We start from the raw sequence: 24,362 nt of genomic DNA on the forward strand, positions 1-24,362 counted from the left end.
TCTCTGGTCTGTAAGTGTGAAGTGACAAATGTGAACATAAATAGAGATTAAATTCCCAATCAGTATGTGTTGACACCTTAAGCCATTCCCTTAGTTGTAATCCACCGTTTTATTACACAAATATCTACTATGTATTACGGTAGCACGGGAGGCCTGGCCCGCTGAAATCAGTGTCCCATTGTACAGATATACAGTAAGTGTGTGCTTTTCCTAACCATTTTAAAATCTAAATAAGACAGACAAAAGGTGGAAGAAGAGAAGCATTATTCCTGCTTTATAAATCAGGCAGGCACAAGGATTGAGCACAAGATTTTCAGATTTAGGCACCAAAATATCTGGCTGGTTTCTCAGAAGAGCTCAGGTGCTGGATGCTGTGCTCTTTTGAAAAATCTCCCTAAGCGTGTCATTGAGGGCTGGGCATTTATGAAAATGCCTTTATTTGGTTGCGTAAGTGACAGGAATCTCTCTTCTGGAAATCTGGCTGTAAGTGACTGGCCCAAGGTTATGTTGGGAAACATGACACTGCTGAGAATTGAACTCGGAGCCTAGTCTACTGCCTTACCCACAAGACTATTTTAAATGTTTCTTTAGACTAAATTAGGCCCTTAGTGCCACCTTTGCAAATATTTCTGTCTTCATGGGGGCTTGCACAGGTGTAACTGGCTGGAATTTAGCAAACAATTCTGTTCCTGTTCAATAAGGAAACTTCACTTTCTCAACTGTTGGCTCTTACAGAGCTAATGGGAGTGGAAAACAGTAAATTTATTTGAGGACTTCTCTTTTACACTAGGCAGAAAAATAAGATGCTGGTTTTTTGTCTCTAGAATAGAATTATGCGTAAGGTTTTCGTTTGGTAACTAGCTTTTTTTCAACACACTCTCAAATGAGATGGGAACTATAAATTTGCATGTGTACAGTCAACACAGACACTATTCACAGCCCTAGTTTGCTGGTTCTCATCTTGTCAGAAATGCCTCTTGCCATTTTTAAGTGGCAGTTCTCCAGCTTTTCAAGTTCATTCCCTGAAAGTGATACATGCATAATGTGGGCTTGATAATATTCACATTATAGCTAATGGTAAAATTCACCTTGATTTTAATAAAACTACAATATGGCTTTGTGTGCAACTAAAGGTGGGGCAAAAATAGTCTCTGCCTATACTGTCCATGTACAGGCTGTCATGGTAGGAAGCTGAAAGCCTATTTGGAAAAAAAAAAATCCGCATTGCATGTTAGCAAAGCTTTATCGTAAGAGCCTTGTACTTTACGTTGAACAAAATGCCTCTAATTCTAGTAATGGAATGGAGGAGCCTTTGGAAGAATCGTCTCATGAGCCTGAGCCAGAGTTGGAATCTGAAACAAAAACAGAGGAGCTGAAATCTGAAGTAGAAGAAAAGAATCTTGAAGAGCTAGAAGAAAAATCTCCATCCCCACCTCCTGTAGAACTTGTTTCTCTACCACAAGAACCTCCAAAGGTTAGTTAAACTTTAACTTTGTAGACATGGATGAAGACGATAATCCAAAACACTGACTGCTCAGTGTTATGCTGAATGCGAACTGCTTTCTCGTGTGCCAGATGGATAGATTTTTTTTTTCAGTGTCCTGCTCTCTGAACCACAACACTAAAAAAAGTTCACTTGTCAAAACGATTTTTAAAAGATTAATGTGAACGGCTGTACAAATGATCTGTTTAAATGTAGTGCTCTGCTTGTGAAGTGTGTGTGTGTGTGGGTGGCTATGAGCTTAAACCTTTTTAAATGTAGAGTTAGATGTAAAACAGCTAAATGAATTTAAGTGGGAGTCGCTGCCCTTCTTTTAAATTAAAGGAGTTACCTCTTCACCTGCAGGATGACTAGCAGTGTAGCTGTAAAAATGAATCTGAGGGTTTTAGCTGTTTCCCTCTAGGCGGGATGCCGTATTTCCAAAAACCATGCGCCGTCTGGTATGGTTAGACCCACTTAGTTTGAAAGGATATGGGGGAAGGAAACAGAAACCAGGTAGAGGTCATTTACTTCAGCATGGGTCTTCAGCACTGTCGGTCCTGGTCTCTTTTCCTGTTTAGCTTTAACTTCTGACTTCCACTTTCTTTCTTTCTTTCTTTCTCCAGAAGACAAATTTAGGACCAAAAACTTACCCTGTAGCCATTACGGTTTTGTCTATCAACTGTTGTCTTTTGGAAAGCGGTGGTTTGGGGGCATTCAGAGAACGGGGGTTCAGTTAGGTAGTGTACCTGAGTACAAGTACTTGCTCTGCACTGTTAGAGAGATTGGACAGTTAAAACTGCAAACCCTTCAATATCTATCTCTGACTGGCATTGTTTGTTTATATTTGTAATCCTGGTACAATGATTACTGACAGCTTAGATTTGACTCAAAAATATATTTTCAGCAGACTAGTTTCCCTCTAAGAATGTCAGTGGTTTGCCATGATTAGTAGCCTAGGTTTGTTGCATTTCTGCAGGCTTTCTCTTGGGCTTCAGTGACCAGTAAAAACCTGCCTCCTAGTGGTACTGTTTCTTCCTCTGGAATTCCACCCCATGTTAAAGCACCAGTCTCACAGGTAATCAATCTGTGAACTCCTTGGATTGTCTCGTTACCTCTGCAACTACTTTAGTCTTTAAACTAACAGATCAAATTGTAATGACGTAAATTGCACAAGTTCTGTCTTAAATGTTAATGCACTTACCTTAATGTCGCAATTAAAAAGTAATTAAAAGGCACATTCACTTAACAGGTGAGAGTTCTGGGTGGTGGCGAGAGGTTTAAGTCTGTTCACATGTAATCAAGAAATGACTCTTCTAAATTTTCTGACATTGTTTGTTTATAAGGTTAAATGTAACCGTAATTTTATTGTAGTATGTACGATAGGGGTCATTCATTGCCAGAACTACCAATCCAGTTACCCTGCCATTGGGAAACGAAATTGTTCCTTTTGAGAAAGGAACAGAGCCTCTCCTAGTGAGGTGGTGATTCTCTGCAAAAAGAAATATTAAAATTCTCAATTCTATATTTATATGGATTAACTATACTGCTATGGAACCCTGTACCAACTTATGACTGTGAGAGGTGGGAGGGTTCACCTTTGCTTGCCAGCACAGTGGTCTCTTCCAATTCCCAGACTTTCTGTGACAGGGTAGTAGTGTACGTCATTCAGATACCAAAGATCAGAGGAAATACCTAGTCAGTGGGAAATTCCTAGAGAATTTAATTTCCCTGAGAATTTCTTGTCCTCCACATATCCAAAAACTTATTTAAAATAAAGGAGGCAATTTTGAAAATGTTAATGTTCTATAGAAACCTAATGAGTTACCTAAGGCCACTTGTGGGAGCTCACTTCTAAACTGTAATAGGCCACAATTTTCAGTAGGACAATTCAGAAACCATTATTACAGTGCTTCCTACCACCTGTTTTCTCTCCATTTTATGGTCTCAAGGAGGAAACTGGCTAGGATCGCCCTTCTACTAGCTGCCCATGGAATGCTTTTGTGGTGCTGCCTTCTCCTTAACAGGGTTGTCATGGAAATCGGACTCGTGCTTTGTAATGGCTAGGAAAACCTGGTTAGTTTTAAACTGCCTTGCACTGAGGGGAGAGTAAGCAGTCAAGACGACCACTCTTGTTTGCACAGAACAGTGAGCTTGTTCCTATACAGAACCAAAGACTGCTTCCTTGTGCCACTTCAGTTTCAGTTTAGAGAGCACTCTGAGCACTTTGATGTATTGTTTTACATATGTCAACAAAAGCCAGACCATCAAATATAGTTTCATTGTCCCCCCTCCATCTTTCACTGTATTTCCATATACAGTTTGCCAATGGCAGAAGAAAGACATGTCATATTTCGTTTCCTTTCATTGGGATTCTGTGTTCAAGTAAGTCTGCTCAGACGTTTTCAGATAGGACCAAAGCAGGTTTTTAGAGTCTCAACTCCATTATCTCTTTTGGGAAGTAGATGGAAAAATATCTCTCCAGCCTCCTGTAAGTGCTGCTTAGAATCAGTGCTTGGAGGATTGGTGGGAACGACAATTACTTTATTTTAGGGGGTGTTTTCAAGCATTAACATTTCCTTTTCCCCATCTTATTTCAGGCTATCAACATCACAATTACTCTTGTGTTTATGCAAGCATAGCCCTCCATTTGGATTGTTCTTAGACCTTTTTTTACAAGCCCCACAAGATAGTGAGAGTGGGAGGGGCGACAACTCCTCTAGGATTCTCATCTGCCAACTCTTAACTTTCAAGTAAAGTACCTATTATGACTCCATATCTCTTTAAAGAGGTGGCAATTAGTAAGTACCATTTTAGATTTAGACTAATTACTTTTGTGACCATTAACTACTATGGGGCTGGTCATATTCAGCCTGTAGTACCTAGGCACTTGTGTCCCTTTCCTTCTTATTTGTGTTCAGAGATAAACACTGAATATGGGAGTAACCTAGGTCATGTTTTCACTGCTAAGAGAAGATGTGGAGGTGATTTTTGTGTTGTGTGGGGTTTTTTTTGTTTGTTTAATTCCCCCTTCACCTCAGGGTAACTAATGCACATGAGCCATGCCCAGGTAAAAACCACACTGAAGGCATGGTACTATACCCTGTCTGTGGTTGACCGTGCCTAGTTTGCTTTGCAGTGAAACTGAACTGCCAAGCCTTCATTGTCGTTTTTACCATGGGATAGCTCCCATGCATTAGTGTGGTAAAAACACATCTCTTCTGAGCAGTGAAGACAAGACCTTAAATGTAGTCTGGCCTTCCATTTGAGTTGAAGCAGTGATTACCTACCAAGAAAAGGGCTTAAATAGTCACTAATTTGTATTTAATTTGGAATTTCGATGAGTTCAAACCAGTGCTTCTTTTGGTGACTGATAGTGTTGTTGCCTTCATGTCTCCAGAACCAAGCCTTAAAAGCTTTTCAAACTGGAATAGGACTTCTTACACTTGAGGACATATATAACAGGATATGTAGATGAGATTTTTCTGAGTATTCTAAGGATGCAGAGTTAATCTCTTTCTAAACAGATGAGTAAATCTGAAAAACTGTCTAGTTCTTCTGGGTTTAGGGATAATCTGTTGTCTGGCTCAGTGGATATCTTAAAACCACAAGGCCATGGGGAATCTTGGATCAATATTAGAAGTCTAGGCCTAGGGGTGGCTTCATTTTTCCTGTGGTCTATTGGTGAGAATCAAAGTGAGTGATTTCATAGAAGTCAACATGGAGACAATGTTGTAGCAAGCTGAGATTCTTATCTGTATCCCATCTAAATTATCTCCCTTTTGCGGTAACTGTGTGGCAGGCATCTCATCTGGGAAAGACCTTAAACCTCAAGGGATAGAAGTCTTCCAAAGCAGATCCATTCAGTTTTCCATATATATGGTCCAATTTGAGGCATGTCTGTCTTTGACACATGAAATGTTAACATTTGAGGGCAAATAAGTCTTGTGGGCTTGCTTCTTGTGCTCTTTTTGCTTCTGGGATTCAAGCAAGATGACTATCACAATAGCAGAAGAAGGTCCTGTTTAGTCCTCATTTCTTCTCTTGTGGATTCTGGGAGAATGGAGGCATTTCATCTTTTTTGAGTCGATGCCCAAAGGCTCAAACAACTGCAGGCTTCTGAGTATGCTGCATGGGCATTACCAGAAACAAATTATTTGCTAATCATTTTACAGTTCCAAGGAGAGAGGGATGTATCCCCTCTCTCTCTGGCACGCTGTAGAAATATTTTTCTGTGGCTTCCAGTGTAGTTCATGCTCTTTCCAGAAAACCGAGGACTGAGGGAGATTGGTGGATGGAACAAGCAGTTCTCAGTTCCAAGGGCGCCTCTATCCCCTCTCATAATTTGGTAGGATGCTAGTTTGCAGGAGCATATGCCCTCTCCAATGTTGCCCTGCGAGCTTGGACTCTTTAATTTTGAGGTGTGTACAAAATTGAGGCAGTTGGTATGTCTTGCGCTGAAGAACGTGGATAGTTTGGTATTGCTGGCCTACTTCTCATAAACCACACACTGGTGTCTAATAAGGCTGGAACCTCTATTTCTTTGGACAGACACACACTACTTATTGTGTTAAGTAGGCATCTGAGGTGAATGATTGAGCAGATAGACTGTTTCTCTTGAGGACCCTCCCCCCCCCCCCCCCCCCCAAAAAAAAAAAAAAAAAAGAATGAAATCAAGTAACTTTGAGGGCAAGGTAGCTTGCTGTTCAGGAAAGAAAAATCTGCGATTGCCTTTCTAGCTGCCATGTAGTGCTATGAGCTGCTTTTATTTCTATAACTTTTTACACATTAAAACTTCAGGACAATAAAATATCACAGTGGCGCTGTTGTGGCCCAAGAGGTGCTGCTGCAGAAGTAGATGCCAGTGCTACACTCAGACAAGGTTTTATTTATTTTTTCTAATTCTCATAATTAAAATGCTCAGTCTAAAAATATTGGAGAGGAAGTGCCTGGTAAGGTGCCACTTGAGTGGTAGGCAGGGTGAGACATTAGTCTTCAGTGTAATATTTGGGCACTTAATAGGTAATCTTTCCCAGAAAATCTTCTCTGAGCACAAATATTGGGGTTAAGTCACTAGTGTCCGTAGTTTGTTTCCAAAGGAAAAGTGGTGGGAATCTCTCCTTTACTGTCACTTGCTTTTGAACTGTTGAATCCACATGAGCATGCGATGGTGCCTGTGACCATTCCTTCAGTGAAACACCCCTTTTGGATTTTAGTTCTGCAAGCTTATCTCTGAAACCCTGGTGATAGGAATGTGGTCTTTGTGGTGGTAGCATTTCTTTGGCTAGTACAAGTGAACTGAATGCTTGTAGCGGATAGCAGCAATTTCTATAACTAAGAGTCAATTTTCAGTCACCTAACTTCCTTGTTCTGTAGCTTCCTACCCCTTTTTGAAGGCAGTTTTTGTATGCAGAAGCTTGTGTTTAATGGCTCAAGGTGTGAGGTTTTTATGAATAGTGGGACAGTTTTTGTGTGTGCTCCCTCGTGCACAGGCTTGGCATAGAGAAAGAAAAGGAAGATGTCTAACTTCTGCACTGTAGGACTATTTATTTAAGATAGTTTCTCTTTGATCTCCTCATGGGAGAAGACTGTATTTAGAGATTTGTGAACTTGCTTTCTTTTCCTGTTACGATGTGGCTGTTACCTGTAGTTGATGTGTATTCTGGAAGAAGAATCCTCCAGGCAGACATTAACTGTAATTCTGTTTCTTCCATACGTATTAATCTAGGGCTAGTCTGTGCAGTGCAAGCGTGGCACGGGAAATGCTGCAGAAATTCTGTTTTTAGTTTGATTTCTGCATATTTCTTTGTACCGGTTTTAGGCACCTGCTCTTACATAAAATTATGGAGCTACTTGGGTCTCAATTCTGTGCCTGGTCAGTTGTAGACAATTCCCTCTAGCCATGCCCTTGGGCATAATAAGATTAGCAAGAGAGCTCTTAGTCCTGATTCTGAGAGGTTTGTGTTCTCTACCTGCTGGCAGAGAAAGGCAAGCCCTGCAGTCCTGGATTGGTACAGAGGAACTTGTAGAAAACTTTCCTGTATTCCTAAACACTCTTCCCGTGGACCTGTATCTTCCAGAATTGTTGCTATGCATGCGAGTGATCTGTAAACTGCTTTTATCTCAGCTTTTCTATGGTATCTGGTGTTTAGCAGTGTGCGTTCTCTTGTTTCAGCCAAGAGTTGAAACTAAACCTGAAGCTCAGTCTCAGCCACCCCGTGTGCGTGAACAGCGTCCAAGGGAGCGACCGGGTTTTCCACCCAGGGGACCAAGACCAGGTAACCGTGTGCGAAGATGAGAACCAATGTATCTGTTGTCTTTGGATTCGAAAGGGTCACTTCCTGTGATTGCAAAAAGAAAAGGAGTACTTGTTGCACCTTAGAGACTAACCAATTTATTTGAGCATAAGCTGTAGCTCACAAAAGCTTATGCTCAAATAAATTGGATAGTCTCTAAGGTGCCACAAGTACTCCTTTTCTTTTTGCGAATACAGACTAACACGGCTGTTACTCTGATTCCTGTGATTGGTTGGTACAGGAAATCCTATACCAAACAGACCTTTGATCTGTCTTGTTTGATATCCCGCTTCTAGTGTTGGCTTGTACCTGACCTTTAGGAAAGTGAAAATCCTTCATTCCTCCATCCCTAGTTGCATTGAATAAATGTTTTCCTGAGCCCTATTTCGTCCTGAGTTGCTCTGAAGCATGAGGGTCATCCCTCTAACTGCAAATCTTCCTTTTATCTAATCCTTTTTTAACATTCCTGAGTTATTTGCTCGTATCGTGCAGCAAGGAACTTCCTCAGATTGCTTAATGCGTTTTAAAACTGTGTTCTCTTGAGGCTAAAAGTTGATGGTTTCTTAATTTTGAATGTCCTCTAATTCATGTTGAACAGATCAAATGGGAGCACTTAAATGCCTTCCATTATATCTTACAATGTGCTTCTCCTTTCTGAACAAAATCTTTTTGATCACGCATCATGTCATGTGCCAAATGCCATGCCATTCATTCTATTGTAGCTTTTCTCAGAGCATAATATAGTCTTTGAGATGGTGTTAAGTCTCAAATACTGCTCAGTTTTTGCTGCCTCACTTACACCTGTCAATTTATAACAAGCAGTCCTACTAATACATCCCGGTCAACTCTTGATCAGCACTGTTCATTAAGTACCCATTTTGAGCTGTGCACAACATCTAAATCTGTTCATGGGGATACACCTCAAAAGTTGTGTACAGCTTGATCTAGTGTACGTTAACTTGCAATTGTGAATGGTGCAGTAGTGTACAGTGGGTGAGTGACACTCTAGGATTTCACCTCTGAGTATTAAAATTCAAATTCTGGCAAAGATCAAGAGAAATTATTTGACCTGTTAAGAGAATCGCTGTGCAACTTCGAACAATAAATGATCTCTGATCAAAGGCCTGAATTACACATTGCAGATGAGTTTAGGGGTTTTATACAAGAGATATTTGCACATTTTTAAATGTTGGGTGGAATTTTGAAACTTTTAAGTGCTAGCATAGAACAGGCAACGGTTTTCAAAAGTGGCTTAAACGGGTGCAATTCAGATTTAGTGGAAGCAAGCCTTCCTGAAACAGATCTGTATTTGCATTTACACAGCTATTGATATTGGGGCAACTGCACCAGATGAATGTACATACCAAACTTTCTAATCTACACTAGTGTTAGAAGTACTTTCTACTTGTGACTGTTGTCTGTGTGATTATTCCCTTGCTTCCAACAGCACTGAAACTAAATGTGCTTAAGGTGGCTAGAAAATATTCTAACGCCTGTTAGAAATCAGATTTCCTTTTTTAAAGACTTGATCTGTACCAAGGGCTGAAAAACCAAAACTTCATAGAGGTTTTAAGTCTAGGCAAAATAGAGTTGTTAAGTTGTGCATATCGGCTATCCCATGACTTAGCTGCAACTAAATCTTAGTATGGGTCTTGTTTATATCTGGCTTAATGTTCTGACTTCTCATTTTGCTATTTGAGTAATTGTAAAAGTTGGAATTTTGGCAACTAAACGTCTCAGGATACTGGGATAGATGAAAGTTCCCATCTGTCAATACTTTGCATTCAGCCCAAGCTTGACACTGACTGGTAGTTGCTATTGTATAACTGATTGCAATGGCATATTAATTATTTTGGATATATGCAATTAGCTGGTCTCAAGTTCTAGTAGGTATATATCCATGTCTCAACAACTTTGGTTGGTAAATGTATTGACAGGCTGTCGAGAGACCAGGGATTTAAAAAACATGGCACATACCTATCTTATTTACAGATGGATAGACATAGGGGTTGAAATGCAATAGTACAAAAGCTTGTTCTGTTAGCTGCCTGTCTGAAGAAAAATAAGATATCAAAATTCAGGGGGATTGATCCAGTACATTTAAAACTCAGTTAAGATACCTAATACATAACCGCTGTTTAGGGTCTATAGGAACTATCCTGTCCTGTTTAACTTTTGCTGCCAGAGCTAACAAACACAAATTCCACTTACTAATGACAGCTGGTGCAACAAGAAAGTAAAAGCAGTGTTACCTGCAAGCTGCAATAAAAATGTGAACTATTGCAAATTGGAAAAAGACAAAGCTAGCAGAGAGACTTCATTTTCAAGTATCGTAAAGGCTATTGTATGCAACAGGGAAAATAAACTTGAACAACCTTACAAGAAGAGTGCCATGAACTGAATCAAACACTACAGTGCTAACAGCTGAGAAGTTGCTTAAATACAAAGTAAAGTTTGTCCTCTGAACTTCCCTTGTATACAAAATGCTCTGAGAACCATCTGATCTGTAATGAAAAATCCTACAACAATCCAGCAAGCTTCTGTAAATCAAATCATGGAGGGGAAATTTTTGACTTATGCCATAAAGTGTTGAAAAATGGGAAGGGATGATCATCTTGGTATTGTATCCTATCAGAAGATCTAGATCCAGACAATGGCCTAGTAATATGATACAGGCTAAGATTTTATGTCTCTCATTAGTTAAATCTTATATTGCATTCATGGAGATAAGAAATGCATTCAGATCTTTACAGTACAATGGGAATGCCTTCACTGTTGGTCCTAGCTTTTCAATAGCTCAGTAGATAAATAACATCAGTGAGCTTTTATATGGGGGTATGGGTTATGTCTGTTTAATGCAGTCTGACCACCATAAATTAATACATATATTCTAGCTGGGCTGAAGTGGAGTAACTGGCTGTCTTGCCACCACTAGTAGATAACAAAACATTTAACTTCCAAAGCTGTACTCCTCCTTTGAACAGTCATGATGAAAGAGGAGGGCTAGAAGAAATGGTTGAAAATATACAGGAAATGCTAGCTTTTCAGATCATTTGAAAGGTTACTAGAAATGTCTTAAATGGCTAAGATGGTAACTTTGAGACCCTGGAAAATAATAGACAATAACCTATTGTGAACTTTAAGCTTTCCTCACGCTTTTTAAGAAACTTCCAAGGGTGTTCAGAGTGGGCTGTTGCTTAATATCTTTTTCTGTGTACTGTTTCCAGTTTTTGGGCAGGAGTGAACAGTTCTTAACTTAACTTACATTTCCAAAGGTACAATGAGATGCACATTCACCTTAAAAACTGGTGGTGAACAGTGTTGACCGCAGCTCTGAGTGTTACGAAGACAGAGTAGTTGCAGTCATGAAGTATGCTTGCTTTTTAACAGATTTTATTTTGAGGATGTATGAAACCACTTGGATCTCAGCTCCCAGTGGATAGATGTTGCAGTTTTGGTGGTATGGACAAAGGAGGTAACTGATGGTAATGTTAGCAGAGTCTCCCACTGAGCATGTAGATAGACTTACTTTCTGATACTTGGAGTTGTTCAGGATTGAGATTCACTGATGGGGAAGCTTGCATGGCTGCTGCCAGTGCTGTACAGTCTTCAAATTAGTCTCTGCAGCGGTCAATTCAGCACTTTCCATGAAGATTAAAAGCACATGAGAAAAATTAAGTGTATTCAGTGGACGTGTTTCTCTTGGGAAGCACATAGCTGAGTGATATGGCTTGTATGTGAAGGAAACAAAAAGCTTTTGATATCCCAATTGGGCAGAATTAAGCTTTTAAGGGCACTAAATATGCATGCCTTCCCCAGCAGAAAATAGGGTGAGACTAGCTCAAGTGAATGAACTGAAAGCAGATCAGTGTTTTGCTAGATGTACTTCTCAAATTATACCATACAAATCCTAAAATTAACTGCTTTTGTTTTGAATGGACACAGGTCGAGGGGATATGGAGCAGAATGAATCTGATAATCGCCGAATAATTCGTTACCCAGACAGCCATCAGCTCTTTGTTGGCAACTTGCCACATGATATTGATGAAAATGAACTGAAAGAATTCTTTATGAGTAAGTGATGGGCTTTTAAATAGTTTGAAATTCATCTACTGGGTCTAGAGGATGGAGGTGAAGCTTCAGCCACTTAACATGATATATGTTAACGTTTTAAAAGCAAAGGAACAAACTTTAACATTACAAGAGGCTTTTGACAATAACTAAACCGGCTTTTGACAATAACTAAACCAAATAGGCTTTTTGCAGGGCCTTATTGCATAATTCGTTTTTGTAATGTGCTTTCACAGGCTTTGGAAATGTGGTGGAACTTCGCATCAATACCAAAGGAGTTGGAGGAAAACTACCAAACTTTGGCTTTGTGGTATTTGATGACTCTGAGCCAGTTCAGAGAATCTTAGTTGCGAAAGTAAGTTTGGCCATGTAGCATTTGCATATTTGTCATAGTGAGGGAAATAATGCTACTAAAGTATGAATGATGCAATGTCCTTGGTTCTTACTGCTCTTCACCAGAGTTCAGATTTCCCCTCTGATCACTGATGGAGGTCATGGAACGTTTATATTTTGTTTGTAGCCTATTGTGGTTCCCACTTCAATTCTGTTCTTTCGAAGTTGCTGTCTCCTGATGGATGCTTGTAAGTTTTTAAAAACTGAGTTCCAAAGTTTTGAACAGTACTACTTTCATCACTAAATCATAGGTCTAGGGCTTCTCAGTGGAGCAAGCTAAACTTGAACTGAAGTGCTGGGATTGGGGGGAAAAGGAAATTACAGAATTTCCAGGGTCAGTATATCTCGGCTTCCTTTAGGGATGGCAGGTTTTCAGTCCTAACAGTTTGAGAATTGAAAGTAAAATTGCTACTCTTGCAAGCTAGCAGTGGTTTTGTGGTACTGACCATAGCAAGTCCCAGACCTTTTTAATTCCTTGCCTAATCGAAGTATTTTACTAATTTATTGCAGTGTTCTATGGTCTCGACAGATATGTAGAGTTAGAAGTTGCAAGTCACAAACTGCTAGTGAAATTTGGCATTAAGCTGTGTGCAACTGCGCTGCTAATGACAGAGTAGCATGCAGGGATTTCTGTTTCCATGTGTTTTATATTGCTGGGACGTTATGAAACGGTGACTAACTTCGCCTTGTAAACATTTTCCCCTTCTAAGCCCATTATGTTTCGAGGAGAGGTGCGCTTGAATGTAGAAGAGAAAAAAACAAGAGCTGCCCGTGAAAGAGAGACCCGAGGCGGTGGTGATGATCGTAGGGATATTCGGCGCAATGATAGAGGGCCCGGGGGTCCCCGTGGAATAGTGGGTGGTGGAATGATGCGGGACCGTGATGGAAGAGGACCTCCTCCCCGGGGTGGCATGGCACAGAAACTTGGCTCTGGAAGAGGAACCGGGCAAATGGAAGGCCGTTTCACAGGACAACGTCGTTGAAATCCTCCACTGTTGGCAGACAGTCTTGGCAGTGGTACATTATTCGTCGTGTTTGCATTCTTGTTAATTTTTTTGGCTTTGGAATGTGACACAGCCTTTTTGATCATTTCTTTGATGTGAAAAGCATCCTTTGGTTACCAGTTAAATTGAGGTGGACATGCTTTCCCAAATTTCACAACAGGAGTCACACTGTTAATTTATAAATTTAGACTTGGAGAATTAAGGACAGAGAAATGACCATAAAACTATCTGCAACAAAAGTGGACTAAAGGACATGCCCAATCGAATTCAGGTCCTTTCAGTCAAAAACCCTCTGCTGCACATTTTGTGTAAGTGTTACTGTTTCTGCTTATTACTGTTGGAAACGCAGTTAGTGCAATCTGTGCAATTGGAGAAGCTTGCCTTTTTTTCTTTTAGAACACTTGGCTCAAAACAAACTAACTTGTGTTTATGCACTCATCAAAATGCACTAATGGGTACTCTAAAGTCATTTACATTGACATCTACAAGAGGCATCAGGAAAAAAATCCTTCATCTTTTTTCAGACAGAATAGCTTTTGAAACGATGCGGGCATCTGATCTGCTTGCTGTGACCAACATGTACACACACAAACCTTAACAAGACTACAAGTATATTCCAGAAGGAAACCATTTAGTGGTAAACTAAACATAATCCAGAACTTCAAAGTTATGGTCCTGAGTACAAAACAAGTTTGATAGCTCATATCTAAGATTTTTCTATCTGCCCCTCTTCAATACAGGGATGGCTGGCTGCTCAATACACTCCTCCTCCCCTTTTCCCCTTCTTTAAGCGTTGTACAGTGAATTGTCTTTACTGTATTTGAGTTCTCTAGTAATGTAATAAGCATGATGGTGCCTTCTATTAATACATCATTCCAGTCTTGCTGGTGATTTTGTACAGTATAGTGTATGAATTGCAGTGCTGCAAAGCCAAACAGCTGCAAAATGTTTAAAAGAAATCATTGAAAAGTTGTATAAAAAATTGCAGTATCTTTAAATCAGTAAGTTACTAGAATATCACTCACCTCGCTCTTCAATTAACAACTTTGGCTTTTTGTGGAGGAGGGGAAGGGAGGGATAAGGCAACTGAGTAGTCTCCGGATTGTCTTTTCTCTATCAAATGTAGAATTTTTATGGATATGAAGGTGAAATTTCAGTTACATTTCAAAAGTCAGCTAAGAACTTGGTACGCTTTGCCAACTTCTAAAGTATGCTCATCTATAGATTGAGGGTAAGCTTGTTAAATGACGATACTGCAATTTTCAGAGAACAGATCAGCAGCTCTAAGTATTTGCATTTTCCAGTTTTTTGAACTTACTCATTTTGCACAAATCTTTGAACTGATGTCGACACCCATCAGGCTCTGAACTTGAGGGTAGGGGGAGACATCCTTTTATGTATTTTTACTTATAGATTCTTTAAATCTGTGAGAGGTTTGCTATTTCCGGATTACTGTCTGCCTAGATGCACGTTCCAGTAAACTGCAAATGTAGCAAACGATACTGTCTAACTCAGTGCTGGAGAGTTCAGCAAGCACCAAGCTCTGATGCTTCAGGAGGGAGGGGGGAGAGTGTGACCACTTAAAAGCTGCTTCTAAGCATGGAAGACCTCATCACATTGCAACTAGTAGCAAATATGGCATAGTAACAGTTTGTTTCGGAATTGTGCAACTGTTTATGGTTTTCAAATAAGCTGGAAGATGTTGCACGTGTTTGTTTCTGATGTATTAGGCAAAGCAAGATTGCATCTGACTGTTTTCCCCCAAAACTTGAGGTCTTCCATGTTTGATGGTAAGTCTTGCACTATTTCCATACATTTTCTGGGACATATTGCTCAGTTTCCATTTTTATATTTTAGTTTGTTACTCTTGCATTTTCAGATGTTACCTGGAAACATAGTACTTGAACTCCTCACCACAAAACATGACTTGACTTAAGTTTGAAGCTTTTAGTCAAACTGCTGTCTTCAGTAAACGGTTTACCACCAGTGTTTGTGTAGCTTTTTTTAAAATTTTCGTGCTCTGATATCGCCCTGCCATCTTCTAAATTGTTATGGCAAATGGCATGGGGAAAAGTCACAAAAGTGTAACTGACATTTAGAAGAGCTACTGAGCCATTCAGTTTCTGGCTTGCTTCTTGTTTAAATGCCATGAAATAAAGATAATGGAACATCATACCCAGAAGTTTACATGGTGATTGTTCACCTACTGTACTGTGGACTCTTAATGTTCTTGTCCCTCTTTCAGTAAATGTACCTCTTAAAGCAAAGTAACGGATTCATTGACCATTACTGTTAGTTGCTGATTTGTGGATGGTGGTAGTATTCTATCATTACAATCCTATTTCAACAAACTTGGCTTGCCATCTTGGCTTTAGTAGGTATAAAAGACAGTGGATTACCATCTTTATTGCTGTAATGTGTTAAGCATTATATGCTAGTAGAATCTAGTTAATTGTTGCAGGTGGAAAGTATTTTTACTTTTAAGTTTCCATTCTTGAATGTGTTTTGACTAAACATACCAATAAACTACTGATGTCTGCAGCATTTATCACTGTCCCTAATTCTCTCTTGAATGTAGGTCTCTTCTGGTGTAGCATTATTTCAGACCTTACTATGTAAAAGCCCATTTAAAAAAAATGCATTCCTCAAAGTGATATAGGATCAAAAGCTACTCCCCTTACTTGCATGTTATATGCTTCAGTAGAAACTACTCACCTAAGTAAAGCAATTTTTATATAAAGCAATATATATATAACCAAAAAAAAATCCTACACTGATGGAGTTTTTTGGAGCAACACCAAGCAACTATTGGGGTTATGTTTGACCGGTCAGGACAAGCAGGTGTTCACAGACAAGAAAATCAGCCCTGAGTTTGCAATGAATAATTCTAGCATTTACCCATTTTTTGTTTGTCACATAATTAAATGTCAAGAACAAATTTCCTAGGCGTCCTTTGTTGCACAGGTGTAGCAAAAAATTGTTGCATTATTTACAAGTTTGTCCATCTGATGCTGTTGCTACTTTAATCTTGCAATATTTATTCTGTTTAACAATATTTTTAAACCATTGTTGTCAAATGTGTTCGGCTGTTTCCTGCTGCCAAAGGTGATTAAAGGCTGGATGGTGCAGTATTACCTGGCATTTGTTTAACTCCTGACATCTGAACTAAAATCTCTCTCCAGGTATTACATAATTCAGTCTCTCAATATCCCTGTATAATAAGTCAACACTTCGGTATTTGAGTAACTTTAGACTTTTTCCCAACTGGTAAATGTAGCTCAAATCAGGATGAGGATTGTGATCACTAAATAGTACTCAGTGACAACAGAAAAAATGTACTTTTGAGTATAATTATGTCCTTACCCAGGGTATGGAGAAGGCAGATGTTTAAAAACCCTTAAATAAAACTTTCAAGTGGACTAGACTTTCTTGGTCCTGGCTGCACTATCACTTATTTTATAGTGAGGTCGGGCACTTCATTTTTACATGCCATGATTCTTTCTTTTCTGGCCTCATTCAAATTGCCAGATACTGGCCGGGCCTGTGTTAATGTCAGCTTTTCTTTTTGGGAAATAATTGTCCATATAAAATGGTGTGTTTTTAATTTAAAAAAAAAAAAAAGCTCTTAATGCTAGTAGTCAAACAACATATTTATCATGGGAGTTGCATATATAAAATTCCCACTTAGATTGTGCTACTGGACTGTGTATCCTGGGGTTAAATGTTCAGAGTGTAATGTCTTGACTATAACTCTTTTCATAGCAGGAATATCTGAGATCCAGTCAGAAAAGCCCTTTTACATTTAGTTGCTAGATAAGTTCATGGAGGATAGGTCCATCAATGGCTATTAGCCAGGATGGGCAGGGATGGTGTCCCTAGCCTCTGTTTGCCAGAATCTGGGAATGGGCGACAGGGGATGGAGCATTTGATGATTACCTGTTCTGTTCGTTCCCTCTGGGGCACATGGCATACTGTCTGACCCAGTATGGCTGTTCTTACTTTCTTAATTCAGTTATTGGCTACAGTAAAATTATTTAAAGGGATCCTCACAAGCTCAAAATCTGTGACCAATCTTAAACACTATTCGGACAGATAAACCTTGAGCTTCCTGCATTTTTATTTTATTTTATTCTTTTTAAAAAAGGACAATCCTGCCACCTGAAGTCTTAAAACAAAAAAAACAACTTGAAATTTCTTGCTGGACGTTAAAATTCAGGAGGCTTTTGTATACAGGCTTCTGATTCATTAGAGATGGTGAGAGGCAGAAGAAGCAGATATTTGCTAAACGTGAAGGACTGAGAATAGCTATCATGATTTGCAGGGCCCAATTTCCAAGATGACATGATATACAGTAAGGTTCAAAAGGAAAAAACCCAGTGTGTCTTGCCAGAGACTTGCCCTGGTAGAGCCATGTAATGTTAAAAGTCTATTTGGATATTTTTTCTGAATTTGCCCTTCAACTTGCACAGAATAGTTCACTTCATGATGGAAAAGAGAGGAATGCACTTCGACTGTGTTCTTTGATTCTCCCACACAATGACCATGCACAGGGACTAGTACTTTAATAGGAAATTTCATTTGCATTATACAGGGCTTCTCCTTTGAAGGGTTACTTAGTTACAGAGATACAATGCAAATGTTTGCTATTACATTAGAACAGGCTGCAGATAACTCTGCATGCAACATCCCACCAGTTTTTCATGAAGTTTAAACACTAAACACGTTCTTATACATTTTAACACCACCTTTGAATGATAAGAACACAAAGTGAGCTGGTCTGTCTTCCAGCTGTGAGTTTGTCCTTTCTTAATTGACGCCTGCAGCCTTGGCCAGAGCTGGTGCTTGGCTTACCATCAGCACAACTTCGGTTTGTGTTATCTGTGATTGTGGGTATTTTCTTCTTGGCAGCCATAATAGGAAAAAGAAAAAAGTTACAGCTCCAGCATGCTTGTCTGCCATATTTGGAGTTCCACTGTTCGTGGATAGAAATACAGCCTTTAGTTAAACTGTGCCATATTTACGTAACAATGGATCTTATATTAGTCCTGGAACATTTCACCTGCCCAGTAGTAAAGTTGAGATGAAACTACTCCTTATTAAAACGCATTCCAGGATAATCAGTCCTCAGGAATAGGATAAACCCATGGCTAGTTATTTATGGCTCTCCTGTTCGTTGTTCTTAATGCTCAACCGCCACAGTAGACACGGTTTGAGTATCACCTTACCCCTTCGCTGACTTAAGAGGTAAAATATCTTGTCTTTGCTATTAAGATGTCTAGACCTGTTTATGCTGGCATGTCTACAACCTTCTGAGTACTTCCAGTCCTTTAACTTGTTTGTAGTTTTACAATCCATCTTCCCCAAATGTAAGTGCCTATAGTTAGATATTTCACTCGGGTTGTCTGCGGATACCTTGCCTGAATATAAACTGTTGTCTCAAGCTGGTAAATTAGCTATTCTGCATGTTAAAAGGATGCAACCAAAAAATAATAAAGGGGGGGATTAAAAGTTCAAAGGGCTCTTTAACGATTTCAGTGTTTGTTATGAGCTGAAACATCTCATAAGGTGGTCACTTTGTGGCATAAGTAGTTTTTTTTAAAGAAATCTAGTGCTTACAAAGATTGTGTAGGATGTCATTTTTAAGTGACTAAGTGGGGAAAATTTGTTAACTTAGTCTAGTCACTCCTTGCTTCATGCAGGGATTCTATATCTGTCTTTGAAACTAAATTGAAGTGATTGTAAAAAGTGGCTATTGAGCAGATGCCTCAACTATTTTGTAAGTATCTTCATAGTATTATGTGCCAGAACATATAATTATCATAGTACTGGTGTGATAAATTTAGTTTGGGGAGATAGTGCTTGGGGGTTGATCAGTACTGAAAATAAGATTTAAACTTTGCTTTTTTTTTTAATTCTCTAACATTCTAATCTTGAATATTAAATTCCTAGTACAAAACAAATGTCAATTCAATTAGCTTTGTGTCCAGAGGACTTCAGGTGCTGAGTCATATACATGAGCCATCATGCTGCATTCAAATACATAGGTTCAAATTCTTGTGCATTTTTAAAAAGTTATTGACAATGCCTGCATCTCAACATTAAATCCCGTTAACTATCCGAGCAGGGTTTTGCTCTGTTTCTCAAAGTGTAAGCTGGTGACAAAGACCAAATGCAGGAAGTCTTTCAGCATGAGCCATGAAGTCTTTCTGTTATGTAGAGTTAACTTTTAGTACATTTGGCAATATTGAAAGTGGTGTCTTCTGTGTGCGGACCCTTCTTGAACTCGACATACATTGTGCAGGTCGGAGAGGGTTCCAGATGTTAATATGACAATTGTTTAATCCTATTTAATCTGTTTATAAGCACCTAAAGGATAATAGGGTAGTAAGTAATAACCAACATGGATTGTCAAGAACAAATCATGCCAAATCAACCAGGCTGGGTTAATTTAAATCAACTTTTTTCCTGTTTGTACTCAAGTTACCTTGTAAAGAAAGATGCGTTCTCTCTGGTTAACATAACCATTTAAACATGTTGATTTACAATTAGAGCCTTTACACTAGATTTGATACACCTTTTTGAGACCTGGGAGGGTAAATTATAATTCTGTCCACTTAAGCAATTACGTAACTTAATATTTTCAGATTCTAATTGTACACCTTTAATATGTTGGAAAGTAGTGAATGGTATATTGCATATTTGCAAACTTTTTTTTTGTTTGTGATTTGTCAAGCTGCCTTAGGATAACTGGAATTAAACATACAATACAGCATATAAGATTTATTTTTATTAAAACAACCTTGAGAGATTTGGATACATAAACTTCTTATCAAAATATTTCACATTTACAACTAAATGACCTATCAAAAAGGGGGATTAACTGTTGTCATTGAACTAAACTGATTATTTCAGGTTCACTGTGGAGAAATTTTCAAATCTATCTAAGTGAAAGTTACTGGATCTTAAGTTCCTACTTGCCTAAATCTCTTGGACATTCTCTGGGTTATTTAGGCTGTTCGTCAAACTTTTAAAACTAGTAGATCTCCTCCACCTCCTCGTTTTTATTCATTTTAAGCAGGTTTCCTTTTAAAAATAAAACATTATATCAAATAATTCAATGGATATTACATTCATTTTTTCAATTTTTTTATTCATTTTTTAATCTACCCCGAAGTCAATCTAATTTCTGCCTTTGACTGCATTACTGGCCTAATGCATGGGAGAAAGGCTGTTGACACAGTCCCCCACACGATAGTCTCAGCTCAGGTCCTCTGCTCTCAGCTCACCCATGGTCAGAGATCCCGTGTTGGTCAGAGGAAACGCTACAAAGAGAAACTGAAAAAGCATATCTTAAGAAAACTGATGTGGATGTCACAAGCTCGGAAGAGCAAGCCACCAACCGACCCCAATGGCGCCATATCCTCCATCAGACAGTGGCCTACTTAGAGGAGAAGCGCCTTGCTCTCAAAGCTGAAAAGAGAGAGAGGAAGGAAGGAAAAAGAAATAACTTTCTCCCAGCAGGTCACTGCCCTGCCACAAAATGTCTGTACCTCCTGCGGGGGAACTTGCGGTTCCAGGATCAGACTCATGAGTCATCTCAGGACCCATATGTAAATACATGGTAGAGATCATCCTCTAATCGAGGGATTGGCAATCAATCACGTGATAGTCTCGTAAGCAAACTAGGGAATGTGGTCTAAATGAGGTTGTTATAAGGTGGGTGAACAACAGATTGAAAATCTAGTTATCAGTTGTTTGCTGTTTAAAATGGGAAGATATATCTAATAGGGTCCCATATGGGTCAGCCTTGGGTCCAATACTAGTTAATGTTTTAATTAATTACTTGGATAGTGGAGTGGAGAGCATGGTTATAAAAGATGTGGATAACACCAAGCTGGGAAGGATTGCAAGCACTTTGGAGGGCAGGATTAGAATTCAAAATGACTTTGACGAATTGGTCTGCAGTCGACAAGATGAAATTCAATCAAGACTCAAAGTACTACACTTGAAGAAGGAAAAAATCAAATGCATGACTGCAAAATGGGGAATGGCTGGAGTGGCAGTTAATACTGCAGAAAAGGATCTGGATTGACTGACCCAACAAACGGCTACCAGCATGGTAGGGTGTATTAACAGGAGTATCATGTAAGACACAGGAAGTAATTCTGCTCTGCTTGGCGCTTGTGAGGCCTCAGCTGAAGTCCTGTGTCCAGTTTTGGTGCTCCGCTTGGAGAGAGACAAATGATCAAAGGTTTAGAAAACCTGACCTGAGGAAAGGTTTAAAACGACTGGGCATGTTTAGTCTTGAGGAAAGACTGAGGGGGATGGGGCTCGATAACAGTCTTCAGATAAGGTAAGGGCTGTTATAAAGACGCTGGTGATCAATTACACTCCAAGTCCACTGAAGTTAGGACAAGAAGGAATATAAATAACTTGCAGCAGGGGAGATTTGTTAGATACTAGGAAAAACTTCCTAACTATAAGGATAGTTAAGCAGTGGAATAGGCTTCCATGGGAGGTTGAGGCTGTTTTTTCAGAACAGGTTAGACAAACAACTGTCCGAGATGGACTCCGGTTTACTTGGTCCTGCCTCCCTGCAGGGGATTGGACTAATGACCTCTTGCGGTCTGTGTTGTAGCTCAACATTTCTGTGGTCAACTCTTTTATTGAGTGGTTATAATGAGTGATCCTCCTGAGGGTGGGATAGTTTTCAAAATGAAGTTGTATCGAGGAGACTAAAGAATAAATTATGTGCTGAGGCTTTGAGCAAAACAGTCCAGCTACTTCATTGCATAAATTTACTTATGAGCCTTAGAACTATTTGCTGCAGCAAAATGTTTTTTCAAGAGTTAACGTCTTTCTTGCGGTTTGCCTGTAGAGCAGTCTGGAGTGTTTCTCTTCCTCTTCTATGATTACAAATTCTGGATTTTGGCATCAATGTAGACTTGGCTGTGAGTAGTCAGTTTCCTTTATCTACTATTTCAGTGTGAACACACCTCAAACCGATCTGCAGTACTGGGAAGGAAATTGGCTAATGTGACTTCAAGGGACCCACCTTATTTCAACTAAGGCATCTTGATTTTTGTGACCCCTTCCAGATGTGGCCTGTGCTGTGTGTTGGTTGGCTTTTTTTTTTTTTTTTTTTGCATTGGATTGTTTTTCTTAAAATAGACCGGTTTAATGGTCTTTGCTCTCAAGTGAGTCCTGAGTGCCTCTCCTTCCTGAGACAGTTGCCAGTTTTCCCTCCATACAAATTTCTTTATGCCATATTTCTAATATCTGCCTGTAAATTAATAGCTCGGCCTTTGGGGTACTCAGAGTCCCTGTATGTTTATTGCAAACCTGTTTGATTGTATTGAACTGACAAGTATGAGTTTCACTAACATTGTTCCACTCATTCACACAGCAGAGCTGTTTTCCCACAACCTCTCTCTGTATCCACCCTTCTTGACAACCACATTTTGTTTGTGTGCCTTCTCTTGATAGGTGAGTGCTGCTTTCATACTGTCATGTCGTCTGCAGCTAACAACTTTGGGGAAAATTCAGCATTGCTGCCCAAAACTATGTAAGTGGTTCAGAGTGTCTGTTTAGCAATGTCAGGATTCTCCTCTTGGTGCCCCAGCTGAGTCCAGTAGGATGCTTGGATGGCGGAGCTGTTTCTTCTCTTTGCTATTCTGATACAGAAAGCTTCGTGTTACTCAAGGACAGAGGTGGTGGAGGGGCAGGCCTGGATTCATCTCCATGAGCCAGTGCTGCTCACTGAAACACTGCTTCGGAGAACAAGGAAGGTCTTGCAAAATGTCACTCTGGTCAGGATGGCCCAGAGCTAAGGGAATTATCCAGGTGAGAGCAGGACTGACCATTACACTTGCCTGCAGCAGCCATGGAGGCACCTGTATCACGCTTCTCCTGGCTTTGTCCAACTGCTTCTAGAGTGGGGTAAGCCCTGTTTGCCCAGTTAGCCTGCCGGTCTGGGTACATGTCAGAACGTGCAACAGTCTGGACATGCTGATTGATACACAGTTTTGGTCTCAGTCCAGAACACCATGCCTCTTGCTGCTGTTGCCTCCACATCTCAGCTGGCTGCCTCTTAGCTTGGCTCTTCCTTGTCCTTTGCCATCCTCTCTCATGCCAATCTCTTGTTCACCTTTTCCTCTGGCAAATGATTTGTATTTGCACCCAGCAGGCCACGCTTTCAAAACCTACAGCTTCTGGCTCTCCAGGACCTCTGGCCTCACTTCCGGCTGAAATGGAGTTTATCATGTACCTTTTTTTTATTCCCAGGTTGATCTGTCTTGGGATATGAGGCTGGTTGCTGGTTTCCCTTTAAATCAAAGAGTAGTAGATGATGCTCCTTAATGTAACTTCAGCTAGCTCCCTGTGTTCCATTTAGTCAGGGAGGTGACGGTAATAGACCATCGCCTGTGTGAGCAAGCGTGCTGGGAGGACAGATACACAGTGATCTACTGTAACTTTTTTGAAGCACTCTTACAATCTTTTCCAACTGAAAAGCTGACCTTGCTCTGTTGGCACCAGGGGTGGTACCAAGACCTGGTGGTAAATAGGTTATCACAGGCTAACCCTACGGCCGAAAATTGCTTCAGCATTTGTATGCAACAAAAGAAGGAAGGGAAAAGTTCTGTGTAATATTTGGGGAGAGCAATACCAAGGAAATAATAGGGAAAGGATGGAAGGACTAAATACTTCTAACAGGGGCTTGGCTGATAGCCACCTGCTGTAGCTGAGTGCAGTGATTACAGACCCCAGGCTGTAGGCAAGCAATAAAACAACAAAGGAATTTGTGTGTGTGCCTAGACTGAGGTTAATGTCTCACTGTCCTAAAAAGCCTGTAAGGTCAAATTTTGCAAGAGGGTTGTGCATAACTTCTGCAGTCCACCTTCCTTCACCTGTTGTAGACCAGCAACCGGGCCAATGTAAAGCTTGTGTTTTGGTCATTTTGAGAAGATCAGCATAATCTGTTAATAACCAGTGAGTTTCTTCTCTATGGTTTCATACTTTTAAAGTTGTTCATGTCATAGTAACTGTTCTGGCTCACGCTGCTGTATCTTATGGCACCGATGTGTAAGTTCTGTATGCAAAACCAGGTCCCTTGCTTGA

The 24,362-nt window shown here is 39.8% G+C and overlaps 1 protein-coding gene across 2 annotated transcripts in view; it reads left to right on the forward strand.

Moving 5' to 3' along the window:
• Positions 1-17,724, forward strand: part of G3BP2 (G3BP stress granule assembly factor 2) — a 51,272-nt gene extending 33,548 nt beyond the window's left edge. The window contains exons 7-12 of one of the 2 annotated variants that reach the window (XM_073340346.2): positions 1,294-1,474; positions 2,460-2,558; positions 7,656-7,758; positions 11,722-11,850; positions 12,084-12,202; positions 12,951-17,724. In XM_073340346.2, coding sequence (XP_073196447.1) covers positions 1,294-1,474; positions 2,460-2,558; positions 7,656-7,758; positions 11,722-11,850; positions 12,084-12,202; positions 12,951-13,223 — 904 coding nt within the window. In that variant the 3' untranslated portion in view covers positions 13,224-17,724. The remainder of the gene's footprint in view (positions 1-1,293; positions 1,475-2,459; positions 2,559-7,655; positions 7,759-11,721; positions 11,851-12,083; positions 12,203-12,950) is intronic. The other variant, XM_073340347.2, reaches the window with a different exon arrangement.
• Positions 17,725-24,362: the final 6,638 nt, after the last annotated feature.

The sequence above is a fragment of the Lepidochelys kempii genome, chromosome 4, assembly GCF_965140285.1.
Source record: "Lepidochelys kempii isolate rLepKem1 chromosome 4, rLepKem1.hap1, whole genome shotgun sequence".
NCBI lineage: Eukaryota > Metazoa > Chordata > Testudines > Cheloniidae > Lepidochelys > Lepidochelys kempii.